The sequence below is a fragment of the Artemia franciscana genome, chromosome 3 (assembly GCF_032884065.1).
Source record: "Artemia franciscana chromosome 3, ASM3288406v1, whole genome shotgun sequence".
NCBI lineage: Eukaryota > Metazoa > Arthropoda > Branchiopoda > Anostraca > Artemiidae > Artemia > Artemia franciscana.
Window position 1 is genome coordinate 20,041,498 of NC_088865.1, and position 18,378 is coordinate 20,059,875.

An 18,378-nucleotide genomic window follows, 5' to 3' on the forward strand; every position below is an offset into this window, starting at 1 on the left:
TTGTGAACAGTTGTGACCACCTGTAATCACAATTTGATTTTTTTTCTATTATTATTTGTGACTACCATTTCTTGTGGCTGCCACTGTGAGCATTGATATCTACAGCTTTGATTACTTGTAAACTATAACTACTTGCAAGTGCAACAATTTATGACTACAAGTAATTGCAACTGCATCTGCTTGTAACTGCAACTGCTTGTAACTTTTAATGCTTTTGACTGCATCTGCCATTATTTGTAACTACGACTCCTGCTACCACTACTTTTGAACTTAATCAAAAGTGTCCACTTGCTGTTGCAAAAGGGCTTATCAAATATATTTTAGGAATGATTGAGGTCATTAAGTTGGAAATTTCGAAGAGTTTTAAAGAGTGCCAATTTTAAATATACAAGTTTCATCAAGTTTAATCTTACCTTTCAAATGTTACATAGAATATGTGACTTATTTTAGAAAATAGGGGGAATCACCTCCTGAAAATCCTAGAATCTTAACAAATCACACCCTCAGATTCAGCGTATTAGAGAACCCTATTGTACAATGTTCAAGCTCCTATCCACAATAATGTGGAATTTCGTATTTTTTGCCAGAAGACAGATCACGGATGCGTGTTTTTTTTCCAAGGGTGATTGTATCGACCCAGTGGTCCTAGAATGTTGCAAGAGGGCTCATACTAATGAGAATGAAAAGTTCTTGTGCCCTTTTTAACTGAAAAAAACTGGAGAGCACCTCTGCCCCATCCCACGCTCATTTTCCCCCCAAAGCTAACGACGTTTTCAGGGTAGAGACGTTTTTAGGGGGACTTTTTCCTGTTGGGGTGGAGGGTGGGTTTGTGTTGAAGGGCCTGCGTGGGAGGATCCTTCCATGGAGGAATTTATCATGAGGGAAGAGAATTTCCATGAAGGGGTGCAGGATTTTATAGCATTATTTAAAAACACAATGAGAATATAAATATTTTTTTTTTTCAACTGGAAGTAAGAAGCAGCATTAAAACTTAAAACGGACAGATATTATTACGTATATAAGGGGTCGTCTCCTTCTCAATACCTGGCTCTTTTCGCTAAAGAAGTTTTAGTAATTTTAACTATTTATTCTATGGCCTTTGTGATTCAGGGATCATTTTTAATGAATTGGGACAAAATTCAACCTTTAGTGTAAAGAGCGAGGTATTGACGAAGGAAAACCCCTTATATACGTAATAAAAATATACAAATATAGAAGTTCGTTACTTGAGTTAAATTTCGTAAGTTACGTATATTTATTGCTTATAAGAACGTTTGTATAAAAAAGTTCTAATTGCCTTTTTCAGTAACCAAGAATTGGAGCGCAACTAGGCTTCCTCTCCCCCCTTTTTCTTATTAAAATCATTCGATCAAAACTATAAGAAAGCCATTTAGTCAAAACAATTAAAATGCAAATTCGGTTTTAATTATTTATGTGCGGTGAGCCGAAATCAAAATATGCATTAATTCAAAAAGGTTCAGAAACTAAATAAAAAACGTTTTTTTTAACTGCAAGTAAGGAGCGACATTAAAACTTAAACGAACAGAAATTATTCCATATATGAAAGCAGTTGTCCCCTCCTCAACGCTCAGCTCTTTACGGTAAATTTTTTATTGTTTTAAAAAGTAGAGTTGTGAAAAAAAGTCAATCTTTAGGGTAAAGAGTGAGGCGTCGAAGAGGGGGAAAACCCCTTTCTCATACTGAATAATTTCTGTTCGTTTTATGTTTTAATGCTGGTCTTTAATTGCAGTTTAAAAAAAGCTTGTTTTATTTCATTTAATCTCAGTTAAAAGACTATGTCCATCCAACTGGTCAAAATAGCAGACTTGAAGCATCTCAAAAATGCTAAGGGATTTAAATTGAAACTATTAGAGGATGATGAGATAAAATCGCACTAAAGCAAAAGATACTTGGTATATTCAGGTTTTCAAAAGGGTATAGATGGTATAACCTATATTCATATTGGAAATGAGTATTGGTTTTATGTTGAAACTTTCAGGGAATATTATGATAGATGTTAACTAACCCAAAAGACACTATGTGCATTAAACTGTGTAGATGACATATATCCATAATTTAATAACGGTTAATGATCATTATATGGTTGTTATTATAATAGTTATATCCTTCTTTTTACATTCATTCATTTTTTTACACTCTATTTATAGTTCAGAAGCTATCTTGTTTATTTCCAAAAGTACCCTTTGTATCGGGCAAAATTTTTTTGAGTGCGTAGGTTTATAGAATTAATATTAGCGATTTTGATTTGCTTAAGTCCGGCTATTCAGAGAGGTGCAATCCTAGAAAAAAACATATTTATAAATATACTGTTTTTTCGAAATTTTCGAATGATAAGAATGGAAACATGGTCAATACCTTTGAGGCTAGATAGCATTCATGCATTAAGAAAAGGTAATCGTTATTTATGGAAGAAGGAAAGAAATCTGATTTTTTTTGGATATATCCAAGGTGAAGCATACTTCTGATCTCTGACAGAACTGAATGTTAGGTCTATGTTTTGATTCCCAACTGAATTCTAAAGATAAGTTTATCTATTGGTTGGGCTAGGCCTATTTCAGTTATGCATGAATGAGAAATTTGAGGCTGGGAGTTGAAAAACCTAGTTTCAGTTTAGTTTTCTGCTCACTTTTCCTAATTCAACCAAGACTACAATTTTCATTTACTTTAAACAAAATTCTGCTGTCTTTTTGAAGATATAAAACGTCATGTTCCTTCCTGGCTTAGGCCTTAGCACTTACAACCCTAGGGCCTGTCTGAATTTCTCCTATGGTTAAGTCACAGATTAGCTAGGCCTACCTCTGATAAAAAGTCTTATGTTGGTGAATTCTAGTTTAGCTACTTTTTGCAATCTTGGAAAAGGATTAGGCTAGGGAAATGAAAGTTATAGTAATGAATTGGGGGCAAAAAACATACTCTTGGAAGGTATTGCCAAGCTTCCATATTAACCCTCTTCTGACCTCTAAGTGTTAGGAATTTGACTAGGCCTACTTGATAGGTCTATTTAGACTTTGACAAAACTAAATTTTACCTTAATTTCCAGTTATTAGTTTCCTTTTCTGTGGTTTTAGTTCTGAAAAATGCAATTGTTGCTGTTTATGTTGAAATTTTAAGCCATATCAGTATCAGTATTTTTTTTTCTAAATTTAGGAACTATATTTGTGGATCTTTGAGACCTCATTAATTGGGACTTAGCAAAGTTGTGAAGCTGAAAACAGTTCTTTGTGCTTCATTTAAGCAGACAATTTATTTTGCTAGGTTTCACTTTTATAACTCCAAGATTTATAAAGGGCATTGAAGGCTGGGGCCCTCTAGAAGGAGAAGGAGTGGCAGTAGTTACTTCAAAATGTATTCCTGGGACATACTTTAGCCTGTAGACCCATCCCCAAAAGTTTCAGTTTCCTAACCTAACCCCTTTCTAGGATAGAAAAAAGTGGCGAAACTAGAATTTTACCCTTATTTTTACTAGTGCTTAATTTATAGGGTGAAATTTGAGTTTAGTGACTTCTTGATATCTTGGAAAGAGGTTAGGTTAGGAAAATGAAACTTTCAGGGACAGATTTACAGGCTAAAGTATATCCCAGGAAGGTATTTTAAAGTACCCACCTCCACTCCTTCTCCCTCTAGAGGGCCCTGAAATTCACCTATACAACAGGTCTATACCAATGAAATTTTGACAAAACAACATTTTATCTTAATTTTCAGTTACCATTTGCTTTTTCCCTGCCTTTAGTTGTGAAAAATGCAATTCCTGTTATTTGAGTAGAATTCTTTTCCATATCAACATTTTTTTTGTTTTTTTTTCAAAATTTAGGAAATGTATTTGCATAGCATTAAAACCTTATATTAAGATTGAGCAAAGTTATGAAGCTGAAAACAATTTTGTTGTACTTCATTCAAGCAAAAGATCTATTTTGCAAGGCTTCACTTTAATAACACATATTTTTAAAGGTTATCAAAGGTCAGAGCCCTCTAGAGGAGAAGGAGTAGTGGTAGGTACTTTAAAATACCTTCCCAGGACAGGGACATAGTTTATAACACACATATTTTCAAAAGTCATCAAAGGTCAGGGCCCTCTAGAGGGAGAAGGAGCAGAGGTAGGTAATTCAAATTATCCTCCTGGGACATAATTTAGTCTGTAGATTCATCCCTGAAAGTTTCATTTTACTAACCTAACCCCTTTCTGAGATAGCAAGAAGTCAATAAACTAGAATTTTACTATTTAAAAAATCTAGAGTTAAAAAATTAGGAAAAATATATTTTACTAAAGCCTGATTTATAGAACCTAGATGTGCAGAATCTAGAACCTAGATGTTCTAGGGGTAAAATTCTAGTTAATTGACTTCTTGCTATCTGAGAAAGGGTTTAGGTTAGAAGAATGAAACTTTCAGGGATGAATCTACAGACTAAAGTATGTCCCAGGTGTTTTGAAGCCCTGACCTTTGATGACCTTTAAAATATGTGTTATTAAAGTGAAGCCTTGCAAAATAGATCTGCTTTATTGAAGTACAACAAAATTGTTTTCAGCTTCATAACTTTGCCCAATTCCATTTTATAAGGTTTTAAAGATATGCAAATTCATTTCCTAAATTTTGAAAAAAACATTGATATGGCTCAAAATTCTACTCAAATAACAGGAATCACATTTTCAGAACTAAAGGCAGAGAAAAAGCAACTAGTAATTGAAAATTAAGGTAAAATGTTGTTTTGTCAAAATTTTAATAGGTATAGACCTGTCATGTAGGCAAATTTCAAGGCCATCTAGAGGGAGAAGGAGTGGAGGTGGGTACTTTAAAATACCTTCCTAGTACATACTTTAGCCTGTAGACCCATCCCTGAAAGTTTTATTTTCCTAACCTAAACTCTTTCTGAGATAGCAAGAAGTCAATTAACTAGAATTTTACTGTACTAGGATGTACAGAATCCTGCCAATGACAATTTTTTTCTATGTCTGGAAGGAATTTCAGGAATTTGCTGGTCCTGCATGGAAGTTACCTAGATGCTGATTCAAGAGAGAAAGGAGTTTCTTGAATCAGGTGTTTTGCTTAAGTGAACTATTAATTATTTGAAAACTAAAGCAATCATTAAAAAAGCTAGCATCAAAATCTGACAAACCAGATCAATTTTTGGTTTTGATTTATTGTTTTGTAGATTACTGTCTACAGTACATTATTAGAGGCATCTGATTACAGGCAGTACAACTTTGTTTTCTTACATGCCTAATTCTAAAGGACCAGTGGTAGCATTTCTGCCTTTTCTGCAACCATATTACTGACTTGCTAAAAGGCCCTGAGGACAGTTAGGGGTATTGAGTGGATGTTTTAAATGTTTGAGTTAATCTCCTTTTTATCATTCTTTCTATATTCTTCTATGTTTTTCTGCTTTGCCTATTGGTGCGTATAGGTTTCTAGAAAATCTAATAATTCACCTTGACACTCTATTTATCTCTTTCATGAATTTAAGAAACAAAGTGTTTAACATTACGATCATATTTTATGTCTTTACTATATATCTACCAACAAATATACCAGAAATGGTAATGTTCAATGTAGGGAGATTTTTGCAATTATACATCTCAAAAATAATTATGTCAATTTCCAATTAGGTTGAATGAGAACATTATTGAAGTAGAAGCACAAGGTATCCGGAATATTCAACAGAACTGTCGAAAAAAAATGCAAATTTGCTTGTTAGAACATAATACATATTATATGGTGGAAATTTGATTACTTGTATTTTTTTTTAGTTTTGTATATAGCCCAGGGTTATATCTGGGACTTTTGTAAGGAGGTGTGTGTGTATAATTTTGCCAATATAGCTTTAAACATCACAATTTACATAATGTAAGAAATATAGTTGTTCTAATCTGGTAGTTTTTTGGTCATCTTTTTAGAAGAATCATGTGGTTTCCCATGTTTTTGTAGTCTTTGATATAAACTAAAAAGTTTTAGATTGGCTTGTTAAGATAGGTTGACTCCTCTTTTCTTTTTATATTAAAAACTTTTTTTCTTTTAACAAATAAATAAAAGTTAAAGAAAGAACCCAGGCTTGAGAGAGCTTTTTGAATTTGTCTATAGCTTCCTGATCCCTTATGATGAGGAAATAAAAGTTTCACATCATAATTTCACTAACTAATCTAGGTATCCTCTGAATTTAAAGCCATGATCTCAATCTTTTTTAAAGATACTCAAGTTTGTTTTGAAAGATAAGGGTTTGGCAAGAGAACAACAATGTAAGTCAAATTATACCAGTGTAAAGCATCAATAGGAACAAACTTGAAGAATGAAGCAGTCTTTGTGAAGTATCAAGCTAGATCCTCTGTAAGTTTTGAAACAAATACACCAACACTGGTATTTTCAATTTTGTTCATTTTTCAGTAGTCTAACATGAAAATGTCTCCAATGTTTTAATCAGCAAAATAAGGGTTCCTTTCTGCTGATTGTGATCCTTAGGTTTTGTTTCATTGGGGTAACTTGCAGGATCCAGTGCCTTTTGCAAATTTTCATGTTTTTGTGCTCTATTTTGTTATCATTGTAGAGTTAGTTTGTGATTACCTTAAAAGTACCTTAAATTGCAGCTTATAGCAATATAAAGATTTTTCCTTGTAGAAACTCTAGAGGTGATAACACATGACACATAGTTGAATACATACACTTGACTAGTGGTTTCATGTTGCTGATTCAAGTGCTTCCCAGTTATACTTCCATTCTTTTTTTTGACCATTCGTTGTCAAGATGGTTCTTAAAGCTGTCTGTGGTCTGGGCAGCAATGGTATCTGGCAGTAATTTGTTCCAGAGGTTGGCAACACGGTTGGTAAGAAAATGGGCGCGTCGCCACTTTGAGGAGAAATGCCTGAATAACTTCAAGTTATGTCCCCTTGTACAAGAATCCTGAGACGCCAGAGGAAGAAGACCAGGAACTGCCTTAGAATTAATAAGTTTATGAACCAGAATGGCATCACCCCGTCTTCTTCTATAAACCAGAGTTGGGAGTTTCAGCTTGCATAGCCTTGTAGGGTAAGGGAGCTCATGCAGTCCACTCACCATCTTAGTGGCTCTTCTCTGGACATCTTCAAGAATTTTAACATCTTTTTTGAAAAAGGAGGATGCAAGGATCATGCCTGTCTCAAGCCTTGGCCAAACAAGTCCTTTATACAAAAGGCTCAGAATTTTAGGAGAATGGGAGGAAATTGTCCTTTTTATGAGCCCTAGTGATGAGCTAGCTGATGCTGATGCCTTCTTTGCATTAGTGCTAAATTTAAGATCATTGTCAACAATTACTCCTAGGTCACGTTCTTCCAACACTGGAGAAAGGAGCTGACCGTAAAGAGAGTAAGTTGTATTGATATTCTTGTGCCCAAAGTGTAAAACATGACATTTTGACACATTGAAAGTGAGTAGCCAAGATTTTGCCCACACGCTAAGGAGATCAAGGTCATTTTGAAATTGGGAAGTATCTTCAAGAGTGCTAGCTGGACCAATTACCTTGGAATCATCAGCTTATAACGTCATCCTGCTTTTAAGCGCTAGAGGAGCTTCATTTATGAAAATATTGAACATGGTGGGGCCAAGAACACTACCCTGTGGAACCCCACTGATAACATTCTGAGAGGAGGATAGAATAGGATTGCCATCTGCATCAAACAGTCTTACATGCTGAACACAATTCCTCAAGAAATCCAGAATCCATTTAAGAATTTTTTCCTCCAAACCAATAGATTGTAGCTTAAGCTCAAGTCTCCTATGACAAACTTTGTCGAATGCTTTTGAAAAATCAAGGAGGATCATGTCAACAGGGATTCCCAACTCCAGTAGTTTTGTGATAGTTGTCTAATGGCCATGTGTATAAAACTGTTCTTTCAAGAATTTGTCCAGTCTGTTTATGAAACTATCAGTTGTATTAGCTTTCAAGAATGCAATTCCAATAATCTAAAAGTTTTATATACCAAACTTCTGATCTTGTTTTTACTTGAAGCTTTTGTTTTGAATATTTTGCAGTACATAACAGAAGCTGTGTAGAAAACCCTTGTGTTTTTTCTGTTGAAATAATTTTGAAATTTAAAATCTTGTTAACTAAGGACTAAGATGGTGTTGTATTTACAAACAACACCATCAATGAGATTAAGGTGGCTGGTAATATTTTAAAATAGTAGAAGTATTGGCTTGGCTTTAGAGTTGTGTGTCTCCCATGGGTTGTCTAAAGGCTGCCATACAGCCTGCAGCTGGGGTTTGTTTTTTGCATTCTTTTGTATTTCCCATAATGTTCATTTCTAGTGTTAAACAGCAAATGAATAGAGTATATGTATTTCTTCAATTTTTTAAAGAAAATATCTTGATTAGAGTGTTTACTTGGAAGATGGTTAGCCATTAACGTCACTGTTTTCCATGTTCTTATGCAAATTGCCAGCAGTATGAACACCTAAAACAAAGCAGCCAGTAGCACTTATTATATCTGGACCCATTTCCACTTCAATCAAGTATGGTAATGTTTTAGGAAGAACAATTGTCAGACAGTGTTAAGACTAGTGGTCATTAAAAAATAGTTGTAAGAGATCTGGGATGAGGAGTTTGTAACTGAAGCAGTTTGTTGCTAGATTCCTCTTCATTGTGCTGTTTTAACTTTTCACAAAAAGGCATACATGAGGACTGAGGCATTGCATTTTTTGATACTCAGTCAGCAACTAAAACACTTGGAATTTACCAACTAGCTAAGTTTGTTGTACTCAAAAGTGCTTTATTAAATTTTTTAACACTCAGTTATTAATTAAAACAGTTGGTTTGTTATGCTCAAAAGGGCTTTTATTAATTTTTCTGATATTCATTTGGTGACTAAAACACTCGAAACTTACCAACTAACTGAGTTTGTTGTGCTTAAAAGTGCTTTTGAAATTTTTTAATGCTCAATCAGCAATTAAAATGCTTGGAATTACCAACTAGCTGAATTCCTTTTATTCAAAAGTCCTGTTTTTATGCTCAGTTAGCAACTAAAACATTTTTTGGAGGTGGACTCCACCTTAGGGGACCTTGCTCATTATTAGAATCATGATTATATTAAAAAAAGTAATAGTTGAATTCTCTGTAACTGCCACAGAAATAAGTAGTTCCCCACCTTGCCATTTTAACGGTTATAAGATACACTTTCCTTAGATATTTATTATAATAAATCTTTTCTTGGAGCATTTTCAAATTTCTATTCATATTTGAACTTGGCATGAGTGGGTCCCAGGAAAATCGTCATACTTAATTAAACAATCAATTAATTTTTCAGTATTATTTAAGGGCAAATGTTGTTACATTTTAGTATAGCCTGTATGAAAAGACTTATTTTTCTAGAAATATTTTTTAAATTTCTTGAGTTTCACTTTAGATTTGAATTTGAGCCTTTTCTTTTATCTGTTTTAAGATAATTAAATAAAAAAAAACTATTTTTTTTCACTGAAAGTAAGGAGCGACGTTAAAACTTAAAACGAACAGAAATTACTCCGTATATGAAAGGGGCTGTTCCCTCCTCAACGCCCGCTCTTTACGCTAGAGTTTGACTCTTTCAACCCTACTTTTAAAACAGTAAAAAACTCTTTTTAAAAAGTTTGACTCTTTCTCTCAACTCTACTTTTTAAAACAGTAAAAAACTTTGGCTTAAAGAGCTGGGCGTTAAGGAGGTAGTAATTCTGTTCGTTTTTCATATACGGAGTAATTTCTGTTCGGTTTAAGTTTTGAAGTCGGTCCTTACTTTCTGTTAAAAAAAACTTGTTTTTTTTTTTATTTAAATTCTGAACGTTTTTGAATTAATGGATGCTTTTATTTCGGCTCTCCGCACATGAATAATTAAAACGAAATTTGTATGTTATTTTTTTTTTTGGCTAAATGACTTTCTCATAGTTTGGATCGGACGATTTTGAAAAAAAAATGAGTGGGAGGAGGCCTAGTCTTCTTCTATTTTTTGGTTTTAATGCTGCTACTTACTTTCAGTTGAAAAAACTTTTCATATTTTTTTTAAATGCTAGAAGATCCTCTGGCCTCTTCATGGAAATTCACTTCCCCCATGACAAGTTCCTCCATGGAAAGATCCTCCCTCATAACCCCCTCCCCTCAATCCTCCCTCCCCCCAAACCAAAAAATCCCTTGAAAATGTTGGTACATTTCCCAATAACCATTACTATATGTAAACACTGGTCAAAGTTTGTAACTTGCAGCCCCTCCCACGGGGACTTTGGGGAAGTAAGTCGTCCCCACAAACATAGTTATTAAGTTTTTCAACTATGCTGAATAAAATAGCTATCCTAGAGTTTTGATCTGGTGACTTTGGGAAAACACTGAGCGTGGGAGGGGGCCTAGGTGCCCTCCAATTTTTGTGTTCACTTAAAAAGGACACTAGAAGTTTTAATCTCCGTTGGAATGAGCCCTCTCGCGACATTCTAGGACCACTGGGTCGATGCGATCAGCCCTGAAAAAAAAACGAAAAACATCCGTAATCTGTCTTGTGGCAAAAAATACAAAATTCCACATTTTTGTAGATAGGAGCTTGAAACTTCTACAATAGGGTTCTCTGATACACTGAATCTGATGGTATGATTTTGGTTAAGATTCTGTGACTTTTAGGGGGCGTTTCCCCCTATTTTCTAAAGTAAGGCGAATTTTCTCAGGCTCTTAACTTTTGTTCGGTAAAACTAAACTTGATGAAACTTATATATTTAAAATCAGCATTAAAATGCAATCCTTTTGATGTAACTACTGATATCAAAATTCTGTTTTTTAGAATCTTAGTTACTATTGAGCAGGGTCACTCCTTACTACAGTTCATCACCACAAACTGTTTAAAATCTGCTCTGTAGTGGTTAAAAGTCATTTTTAGTCATCAGTCCTAATATCTTTTGTATTTAGCTCTCTCCGGACTAAAATATGTGGTGTTTGATGATAGTATTATATATCTTATAAATATCATCAACTCTATTCCAGGATCTTTTATGGACTTGCCACAAACTCCGAAAATGACCGATCCCTTCATGGTTTCTGAGGATTCTTTCATTAAAAATGGTAAGTTGTACAGTTAAATTTTCTCTTAGAGAATAAAATAAAAGCTGCTTTGCTCTAGAAAATAAGTATTCATTTTTTTCCTCCATGCTCATTAATTGGTTTTAAGGAAAAAAAAAATGCAACTGTATATGTACTCGGATCTAACAATTAAGAGCTTAAGGGTGATAAGAGTGGCTTCTTTATGATGCCAAACACATTTAAATTCAATTTATTAGCTTTAATTTCTATGTTTGGTAAGACAAGTAATCATCCAGTAGAGCAATTTTCTGCCTGTCGCAGAAAAGCGGGGTAGTTTTGGGACATGTAAAAAAGGATTAAAGTTAGTTGGATTCAGCTGTTAAACTTTGGGAAACTATATTTTGTATTTTATGTTTTGGGAACTAATGCAGAAAACTCTGATTGATTGGTATTTTTAACTTTTAATTTTCTGTTTGTGTGATTGTTAAGCTATAAAATGTTAACTTTTTTTTATTCAGTACTTTATCCTTAATTACACTTATCCAGCAACTTTTTCTATGTTGTGTATTTTTTTTTGTTATGAATTTCAAGTTTTAATTCACTCTCTGTTAACTGTTAGTGAATTTCGTTGAATGTTTCTGATTTTCTTTTGCTTTGTAAAAACTAGATTTAAAAGCGAATATATATATATATATATATATATATATATATATATATATATATATATATATATATATATATATTTATATATATATATATATGTATATATATTATATATATATATATATCATGAAAAGAGAAATCACCAATGCTACAGCACAAACACAAAAAAAAAAAAAAAAAAAAAAAAAAAAAAAAAAAAAAAAAAAAAAAAAAAAAAAAAAAAAAAAAAAAAAAAAAAAAAAAAAAAAAGGAGACAGAAGGAGAAAAGGAAGACTGTTTTCCTAAATTAGTGATTAATATAGACCAGCACTTGAATGAGGCCTCAACCCTACTCATCCACACAATCACATAGGTCAAACAGCATAGCCACACACAATCAACCATAAAGAATAATCCATGGACAGGCAGTCATGTCGTCAATAAGTATAAGTCGTCATTTACCAAACCATAGAAAAAATAATATAGACAAATAATTCAGAGGCAACACCCAAATGTGTTGCCTATATTATATATATATTATATATTATATATTATATATATATTATATTATATATTATATATATATAATATATATATATATAAATATAAATATGTATATAAATATCTATATATATATATATATATATATATATATATATATATATATATATATATATATATATATATATATATATATATATATATATATATATATATATATATATATATATATATATATATATATATATATATATATATATTCGCTTTTAAATCTAGTTTTTACAAAGCAAAAGAAAATCAGAAACATTCAACGAAATTCATTAACAGTCACATTCATATATATATATATATATATATATATATATATATATATATATATATATATATATATATATATATATATATATATATATATATATATATATATATATATATATATATATATATATATATATATGTATATATATATATATATATATATTATATATATATATATATATATATATATATATATATATATATATATATATATATATATATATATATATATATATATATATATATATATATATATATATATATATATATATATATATATATATATATATATATATATATATATATATATATATATATATATATATATATATATATATATATATGAACATTAAAACATGAACTAAGGAGGTGTGAAGTGGAGACCATGGATAAAATTGCCAAGGATCTAGAAGAGGCAGCTAGACAGCATAATAGTAAAATATAAAGTGGTATGTTAATAAATTGAGAGGGAGTAGTCAATCCTGATTTAAATTGAGAGGGAGTAGTGATTTTTGAACAAGGGGAAGTACCTAATGATTTTAGGAAAACCTTAGTTAAATCACTGTATAACAAAGGTGACAAGAGTGAGTGTCATAATTATCGAGGCATTAGTCTATTCTCTGTAGGCAGCCAATTACTTAGTAATATGATAATTTTAGACTGAGAGATGCTGTTGACAAAATTTTAAGAGAAGAACAGTGCGGTTTTAGAAAAGGTAGAGGGTGTGTAGACCAAATTTTCACTCTTAGGTTAATAATTGAGAAGTCCCTTCGTTGTCAAACACCTTTGGCGCTCAGTTTTATAGATTGTGAGCGAGCGTTTGATTCTGTTGATAGATGAGCTTTAGCAAAGGTCTTATGCTTATATGGTATACCAGAGAAATAGATGAAAGTGATTTGTGCTATGTACGGGAATAATACTGCTACGGTTAAGGTGAGAAATGAGGTTAGCAGCTGGTTTTGTATTAAATCAGGAGTTAAATAGGGTTGAGTTCTATCCCCTTTATATAGATCATTTTGATGGACTTATAAAGTCTTAAGAAGCACAGGAAAGGCAATTGGAGACCACGGAATCAAATGGGGAAGAATAAACTCTCCTGGACTTAGATTATGCTCATGATTTAGGCATATTAGATGAAAGTGTAAGCGAAATGAATGAATTTTTAGAGGTTTTGCGAGTTCAGGGTGCTAGAATAGGTTTGAAAATTAATGTTACAAAGGCTAAGGCACTAAGGCTAGGAATTAGTGAAAACGAAAAGGTGACGTTGGGTAACGAAAAGATTGATCAGGTGGGCAGTTTCACTCGTATAGGCAGTATTATTAGTGAAGACGGTGGGAGCAGTGAAGATGTTAAAAGTAGAATAGCCAAAGCTCGGGGTATTTTTTTTTCACAGTTAAAAAAAAGTTTGGAAGAATAGGAAGTTAAGTCTGCAAACCAATATTAGAATATCGGAAGCTACAGTGATGACAGTGGTCAAATATGGCTCTGAAGCATGGGCACTCCGAAAAGCGGATGAAAATTTACTAGATGTTTTCCAGAGAAATTGCCTACGGATTGTTCTGGATACCCGGCTGATTGACCGTATTTCAAACAGTAAGTTATACGAAAAACGTGGTTCAATCCTGCTTTTTAGGGCTATAATGAAAGGCCACGTTCTGTGGATGAAGGATGACAGATTGCCGAAGATGGTCCTTTTTGGCCATCCGTCTGTGGTTAAACGGAAAGCAGGTCGTCCTTGTCTGGGGTGGAAAGATGTCATAAATAAAGATTTAAAGGAAATAGGAACTTCCTGGTAGGGTTTAAAGAGAGAGGCCTTGAAAAGATTGGGTTGGAGGAGGAGCGTGCGTAGCAGTGTTGGCCTCAGGTGGCTTGGTGCTGCGGTGAGTTATTAGAAGCAGTAGTAGTAGTAGTAGTAGTAGTATATATATATATATTATATATATATATATATATATATATATATATATATATATATATATATATATATATATATATATATATATATATATATATATGCAGTCATGTTTGCCTAGTAAGCTTTAATGTTAAATTTTACACGTGTTTGTTTAATTTGAATTTTGTTATAGAAGTTGAAGATGTTTTACCAGTTGACAGCGAGAAGCTCTTTCATTTTCCAAATCATCTTTTGTCACCAAAACGTGAAGATGTTCAGTTGATCAATTTACCTAGCATATCAGGACCATGTAAATTTGAATGCGACACCCAGGAATCCAAAAGTTCTTACTATGAAGGTATGTCTTCAACATTGTGATTTTGTTGATTGAAATGCATTGGCTTATATTCTATTGGACTGAAATAGGACACAGGGACGTAATCTTAAGATGGAACTTTTGTTCTATCTTATTCTAATGTGCAAATTTTTGCCAAACCGTTTTTGTAGTTTTTCATTGACATTTTTAAATTTTTATTTGACGGTGGTTTGGTAGGTTTTATTATTTGTCAGTAATCTTGATAATAAGCCTTAAAACTGCATATCTATATAGGTTATACAGTTCATTTTTATAGTTTTTATTTTTCTGCAAAAATTACGAGATAAGTCTGTCTATTATTTTGATGTAAAGTTTAATTTGAAATAAGCAGAAAATTGGCTGTTATGAGCTGAACCGCTTAGAAGCTAGACAGAACTACTTTTATAGCTAGAAGAACATAGCGAGTGCGATTGTATTTAATAATACGACTAAAGTTACGTTTTCCTCAGATTGTACAAATCATAGTTCAAATAGGGATAAATCCTTTTTAATAAACAGTGTAAACAATGACAAAAAAGAATGCCGGACATTTGCGAATGACGGTGTCACTGAATGTGTGACCGAAATTTCTGGATTTTTTTTTGTCATTTTTTTCACTGTTTATTAAAAGGATTTATTCTTTTTTGAACTGGTATTTGTAAGACCTGAGGATAACGTAATTTTCTTTTTTTTTAATCCAAAGCTTTGCAGCTACCCCAAAAAATTATCTTCAACTTATGAGGCATATTCTATTAGTTATTCCTATTTTAGTTACAATAATTCATTGTATTTGGTATAATATTTACTATCCTTCACTTATTGCTTGATTTACCCCTTGGTATACTTTTTGATCGTTTTAGGTTTCATTTTCCTTCTTTTGTTACATTAGAATAAATAATTTTGAAAGATAATGTTAGTATTACCTCGAGGGAGAGAAGAGGGATCGAAAATAAAATTAGCTGTTAAAACATTTTGAAATATATACGTTTTTTTTTTAAACTTTGTAAACTTTTAAAACATATAGAAAGGTGTTTTATTCGTTTTTTTTTAACTCTATAGACTTATAAATTTTAGGTCACTTTTCACCACACGTGTCTGGACTACACATACAGGGAAGTAAGTCACCAATTGTTTCGAAGAATCCATCTTTGAGTGGTTTCTCAGATGCACGTGAATCAGAATCTGAAGGAAAAAGTTTAGATCAGAAAACTGGTTTGAAAGATTGCCCGCAAAGTGAAAAGTATAAACAACTGGAAAGATACCAAAGAAGTTATAAAAAGAAAAAAACATATAAATGTGAGGTATTTGACAAGATATTTTCTCATGCATATAATTTTAACATCCATCAAAGAGTGCATACGAGTGAGAAACCGTTTAATTGTGATGTTTTGGACCAAACCTTTTCTCTAGCAGCACACTTGAGCACCCCTCAAAGAACGCATACGGGTGAGAAACTGTTTAAATGTGATGTGTGTGACAAGACCTTTTCTCGGGCATATACTTTTAACAATCACCTAAGAGTGCATACAGGTGAGAAGCCTTTTCAATGCGATTCATGTAAAAAATGCTTTTCTGAACGGGGTTCTTTGAACAGGCACCAAAGAGTCCATACCGGTGAGAAACCCTTTAAATGCGATGTATGTGACAAGACGTTTTCTCAACTTGCAAGTTTGAACACACATCAAAGAGTTCATACCGGTGACAAACCGTTTAAATGCGATGTATGTAAAAAACGCTTTTCTGAACAGGGCAATTTGAACCAACACCAAAGAGTGCATTCAGGTGAGAAACCGTTTAAATGCGATGTATGTGACAAGACGTTTTCTCGCGCTGCAATTTTGAACACACATCAAAGAATTCATACGGGTGAGAAACCGTTTAAATGTGAAGTATGTGACAAAATGTTTTCTCACGCTACAAACTTGAAAATACACCAAAGAATTCATACAGGTGAGAAACCGTTTAAGTGTGTTGTTTGTGACAAAGCTTTTTCTCACGCGCATGTTTTGAACATTCACCAAAGAGTGCATAAAGGTTAAAAATCGTTCAAATGTGATCTATGTGACAAGACCTTTTCTCATGCAAATAATTTGAACACCCATCAAAGAATGCATAAGGGTGAGAAACCGTTTAAGTGTGATGTTTGTGACAAAGCTTTTTCTCACGCGCATGTTTTGAACATTCACCAAAGAGTGCATAAAGGTTAAAAACGGTTTAAATGTGATCTATGCGACAAGACCTTTTCTCACGCAAATAATCTGAACACCCATCAAAGAATGCATAAGGGTGAGAAACCGTTTAAGTGTGATGTTTGTGACAAAGCTTTTTCTCACGCGCATGTTTTGAACATTCACCAAAGAGTGCATAAAGGTTAAAAGCTGTTTAAATGTGATCTGTGTGACAAGACCTTTTCTCACGCAAATAATTTGAACACCCATCAAAGAATGCATAAGGGTGAGAAATCGTTTAAGTGTGGTTTTTGTGTCCAAACCTTTTATTCAGCAGGAAGTTTGAACAAACACCAAAGAATGCATACGGGTGAAAAACTGTTTAAATGCGATGTGTGTCACAAGATGTTTTCTCATGCTACAATCTTGAAGATGCATCAAATAATTCATACGGGTGTGAAATCGTTTAAGTGTGATGCCTGGGACAAAACGTTTTCTCAAGCGTTTAAGCGTTTTCTCAAAGTTAAAGTTTGGCTAGGTTAGATTAAGTTGGGTTAGGTTTTATGCAGTTTTATGCAAGGTTTGATGGTGACAGGTTAGGTTTGGTTAGGTTTTTAAACCGTTCCTGAGATTTATAACCTAATTTAACCTAACCCAACTTAATCTAACCTAGCCCAACTTAAACTTTTATCATCAAAGCTTGCATAAGAGTAAAAACACTGAATCGGAAAGTTAATAGAATCCAAGCAGAGAAAATGGAATTTTGGACACTCACCAGTGGATGCTGACATTAACTAGATTTCGGACATTCACGTTATTATTTATTCCATTCATCGTTCATTGAGTGAAAAGTATGGTTTTTCTTCGACTTTTATTGGGGAATGATGAATCTCTCTTAGGAATAGGAACATTCCCGTTTTTCAACAGATTTTCATTGCATTTTTCAATCTAAAAACTTGAACCTAATATTGAAAATTTAGTTTCACATGCATTCTTTTGGTGTTTGTTCAAACTTCCTGCTGAAGAAAAGGTTTTATGCAAGTTTATGCAACTTTGCAGTTTTTTTTTCTCTGACAAAAACAGGTGAAAAACTGTTTAAATGTGATATATGTGACAAGATGTTTTCTCATACTACAAACTTGAAGATACATCAAAGAATTCATAGGGGTGAGAACCGTTCAAGTGTGATGGTTGGGACAAAATGTTTTCTCAAGCGCCTATATTAAACATGCACCTGCATACAGGTGACAAACTGTTTAAATGTGATCTACGTGACAAGACCTTTTCCATGCATATAATTTGAACACTCATCGAAGAATGCATATGGGTGTGAAACCGCTTAAATGTGATGTGACCAGACGTTTCTCTGTCACAAAATTTGAACTCGCATAAAAGAATGCATACGGTTGAAAAACCGTTTAAGTGTGATGTTTTCTAGAAGTGTTTTTTGCAACTTTTCAGTTTGATTACTCATCAAAGACTGCATACCGT

General features: G+C 32.9%; 1 protein-coding gene across 1 annotated transcript; it reads left to right on the forward strand.

Moving 5' to 3' along the window:
• The first annotated feature begins 2,318 nt into the window (after positions 1–2,318).
• LOC136024988 (zinc finger protein 227-like) lies at positions 2,319–18,121 on the forward strand. The gene is made up of 4 exons (XM_065700599.1): positions 2,319–2,412; positions 10,974–11,051; positions 14,558–14,722; positions 15,794–18,121. The coding sequence occupies exons 1-4, from the start codon at positions 2,349–2,351 to the stop codon at positions 16,756–16,758; spliced, it is 1,272 nt and encodes a 423-aa protein (XP_065556671.1). The 5' UTR covers positions 2,319–2,348; the 3' UTR covers positions 16,759–18,121.
• The last annotated feature ends 257 nt before the right edge of the window (positions 18,122–18,378 follow it).